This window comes from Chrysochloris asiatica, unplaced genomic scaffold (genome assembly GCF_000296735.1).
Source record: "Chrysochloris asiatica unplaced genomic scaffold, ChrAsi1.0 scaffold00348, whole genome shotgun sequence".
Lineage (NCBI taxonomy): Eukaryota > Metazoa > Chordata > Mammalia > Afrosoricida > Chrysochloridae > Chrysochloris > Chrysochloris asiatica.
This window is the reverse complement of record NW_006408866.1, coordinates 2,321,378-2,325,168: the sequence shown is the minus strand read 5'-3', so window position 1 is coordinate 2,325,168 and position 3,791 is coordinate 2,321,378. Positions and strand designations below refer to the sequence as shown.

General features: G+C 39.6%; 1 protein-coding gene across 1 annotated transcript in view; it reads left to right on the top strand.

Moving 5' to 3' along the window:
- Positions 1–3,537, top strand: part of ZP2 (zona pellucida glycoprotein 2 (sperm receptor)) — a 16,913-nt gene extending 13,376 nt beyond the window's left edge. Inside the window, 4 exon segments of the mRNA XM_006875980.1 lie at positions 1,442–1,577; positions 1,663–1,759; positions 2,503–2,592; positions 3,398–3,537. Of these exon segments, the coding sequence (XP_006876042.1) occupies positions 1,442–1,577; positions 1,663–1,759; positions 2,503–2,592; positions 3,398–3,537 (463 nt within the window).
- Positions 3,538–3,791: the final 254 nt, after the last annotated feature.

Below are 3,791 nucleotides of genomic sequence, written 5' to 3'. Positions count from 1 at the left end.
ACTCTGCTAGAAGGATCCCTAGTAGCGCAGTGGGTTACAAATTAGAATGCTAATTGTAAAATGAGTAGTTCAAATTCAAATCTACCAGCTGCTCCATGGGAGATAGATCAGGATTTCTGCTCCCATCATGATTTACAGCCTTGGAAACCCTATATAAGTTTGCTATGAGTTTTAACTGACTCCATGGCTCACTAACCATGCCCCATCTGCTACAGTCTAAGATATACATTGGAAGGGTGTTGTACTTTTTGTCACTGACATGAAAACTACCTAAATTAGTATTTGGGATACAGTAGATACTCAGATGTGTTTTCTGAAGTGATAAATATACACATATACACAACTTGTAGTTCTTGAGTTTTATTGGCAAACATAATTCAATGACTTGACTTCATATAGCTGTTAAGTGCCATCGAGATGGTTCTAACTCATAGTAACCTTCCCGACAACAGAATGAAATGCCGCCCAATCTTGTACCATATTCACAATTATTCCTGTTGAAGCCTACTGTTTCCAACATTCTGTCAATTCATCTCCTGAACTCTACCAAGCCTGATGCCTTTCTCCATGGACAAGTCCTTCCTGATGACATGTCCAGAGTTCATGAAACAGTTTTCACCATCCTTACTTATAAGGAGCATTCTGGTTATATTTTATTTTCATCACCAACACACATCAAATCTTTGCTCTTCCTCCTTGTGCAGTTTCCATGTGCATTGAGGTGATGGAAAATAACATGGTTTGGGTCAGATGTACCTTAGTCTTCAAAGTGACATTTTTGCCTTTTAACACTTTAAAGAGATCTTTCGCAGCAGATTTGCCCAATGTCATTTGGTTTAATTGCTACGTTCTTGTTTATTGGGTATTGGTTATGATCTAAGTAAAATTAAATCCTTGGCTATTTCAAATTTTTCTCAGTTGATCATATTTGAATTGGTTCAGTTATAATGATTTGCTTTCTTTATGGTAAAGTATAGTCTATATCGAAGCCGTGGTCTTTGATGTTCATCCGTAAATGATGTTCATCAGTAAATGCTTCAAGTTTTCATTTTCAGCCAGCAAGGTTGTGTTATCTGCATATCCTAGGTTGTTATGAACCTTCCTCCAATCTTGATGTGTGTATATAATCCTCCTCAGATTATACAACTACCGAGCAAACTATAACTTTATAGTATGGCACTATAGGATAAACACTAGACCACAAGGTTGATTTGAACTACAAGGTGGTGGTTCAAACCCACCAGCTACTCTTGGAAACACTATACAAGGTCACTATAAATTGGAAACTGATTCAATGGCATTCAATAGCAGTATTCTATAAGATAAGGAACAAAAATTGTAAGTGAAACGAAGACGCAAGTAGTAGAAGATGTTGGCAATAGTCTTTAAGATGTGACTTGGGGTAAAGTGGCTAATGTTCTCTTTTGTGTGTGCCTCCTAGCTGTGAATTTAACTTGGATAACTACCAAACCACCTTCCATCAGGCTGACTCCTCTGTGACCCATCCCCATCACTATCAGAGGTTTGAAGTGAAGACATTTACCTTTGTCTCGGGAACCCAAGCACTCTCTAGCTTGGTGAGTGACTGACAAATTACCTGGGAGGAGTTGAATGTGAGGGGAGTGTATTGCATTTCCCCTAACCGTCTTCTCCCATCTGCAGATCTACTTCCACTGCAGTGCCTTAATCTGTGACAGACTCTCCCCGGATTCCCCTCTGTGTTCTGTGACTTGTCCTGAATCATCTAGGAGAAGGCGAGGTAATGTCAGTTCCCTGTTCACTATGAATCTCACTGACTTCACAGCTAACTTCATTCAGATTTGAAGAGTTGAAGGCTGTGTAGTCTTCACCTGAAGTCCTGATGTGGCGCTGTAGGGATAAGCACTAGATTACTAACTGCAAAGTCGGTGGTTTAAACCACCAGCTGCTCCTTGAAAACACCATAGAGAGTCACTGAGTTGGAACTTACTCAATGGCTCTTAACAATTCTTCAACTAGAGGAGTCCCTGGGTAACACTTCCTCAACATCAGAGGCAGCTCAGAAGAAAGTCCTGGAGATGTTTCCAAAAAAGTCAGCCTTAAACTCTAAGGGAGCACAATTCTGCTCTGCAACAGGGTATTGCTGTGAGTCAGAATTCATTGAATTGCAAATGTGACTTTGCTATATACTCACCTAATCCCAAGAGTTTTAACAGACCACATGTGGATAAGGCAGACTGAGCTTTAACAGTCCAAAATGGGCAGATTCTTGACCAGTCCTAAGGGCAAACTTTGCTTTCTACCCATAGGCTGTAGACTGATCTGATCTTTCATGGACTTGGCTCTAAGAAGCTACTATTGAGTCTAGATGTACTTGGACCTTAACCTTGTTCGGCTATCTTTAATCTCATTCTTCAGTAAGGTACATGGCCTCTCAGTAGGCCATAGGAACAGCTGCATTTAATACTCCATGACACGCACCTTCTACAGGTCAGATACTAACTGACTTACCTGTGTCTCTAGCCATAGGAGCCACAGAAAGCAAAGAAGCAGAGAGAACAGTGAGCCTCCCAGGACCCATCCTCTTGTTGTCAGATGGCTCTTCACTGAGAGGTATGGACTTTAAGCCTGGGTATACTTAAAACTCAAACTTTTGGCATAAGAACTTAACACACACAAATGATATATGCTCATGGTGAATTTAAGAAGATTAAAAAGAAAGTCTCTTTATACAGAAGTAGCTTCTGTAAACCTCTTTATACTAAAGGATTTCTAGAAAGGTACCTAAGTAGGATCATACTCTACCTATACTGCTCTGTAATTACCTGCACGAAAAGACCTACCTCCCTGTTAACAGGTAGGTTAGGATTCCAAGTGGGTCACCTTAACCATAATTCCATAATGGAATCTTCTACAATCCTTGTTTTACTATACAAAAAAATCTAGGATGCATTTCTAAAAGTAGAACAGGTCAAAAGGCATATATATATATGCATTGCATATTTTGCTATTAACAAGTTTATATCAACTCGATAGATTATAGTCTCATAATTACCTTACATTTTTATCCAAGAGAGTTTTTAACTTCAGATTCTAGGCTTAAAGTGAAGCAGTCTTGAATTCTATAGTAATCGGAGAGCCCTTAACACTGAAAGGACAATTGACCACGTAGCTGTTAGTTCCAGGCTGTTAAGCAAGGATGGGTTTTAAGATATCGCCCCATCTGATTGATGAAAAGTACGCACACCCGTGGGAATAAGCAGGCAGAAGCTTCAGGGTGAGATTATACCATAGGTGAAGCCTCAAGTTCTTTGAGGCCAGATTTTATTCCTTTTTCTAGAAAGCCTGTCTATATGTAAGATTTCAACATGAATTTATGCTAATAATTTTAAGACCCCAATATCTGTTTCTTCTCTAGATCTTGGGGACTCTAAGGGACACAGGACCACTGAAGACATCACTTTTAAAACAATGGTTGCTGTGGCAGCCTTTGCAGGTGTCATGGCAACGATAGGCATCGTGAGTCACCTACGCAAGAAAAGAACCACAAATCTCTAAGTGAATTTTCAAATAAACGAGTTGAAATAAGCCTCTTGTGTTTTCACATTAGGATTATATGGAGTTTAAGGGTTATCCTCCCCCCACCCCATTGTTTTACTGTGGTAGCCCTCTCAGCAGCTTTGACCTATAAGGTAGCCAACAACTTAATTGCTTCCTGTCATTGCCTGTCCAAAATGATTAACTTAAAGATCAATGGTTCAAACCCACCCAAGAAAGATCTGGCAATAGTCTTTCTTAAAGATTGTAGTAAA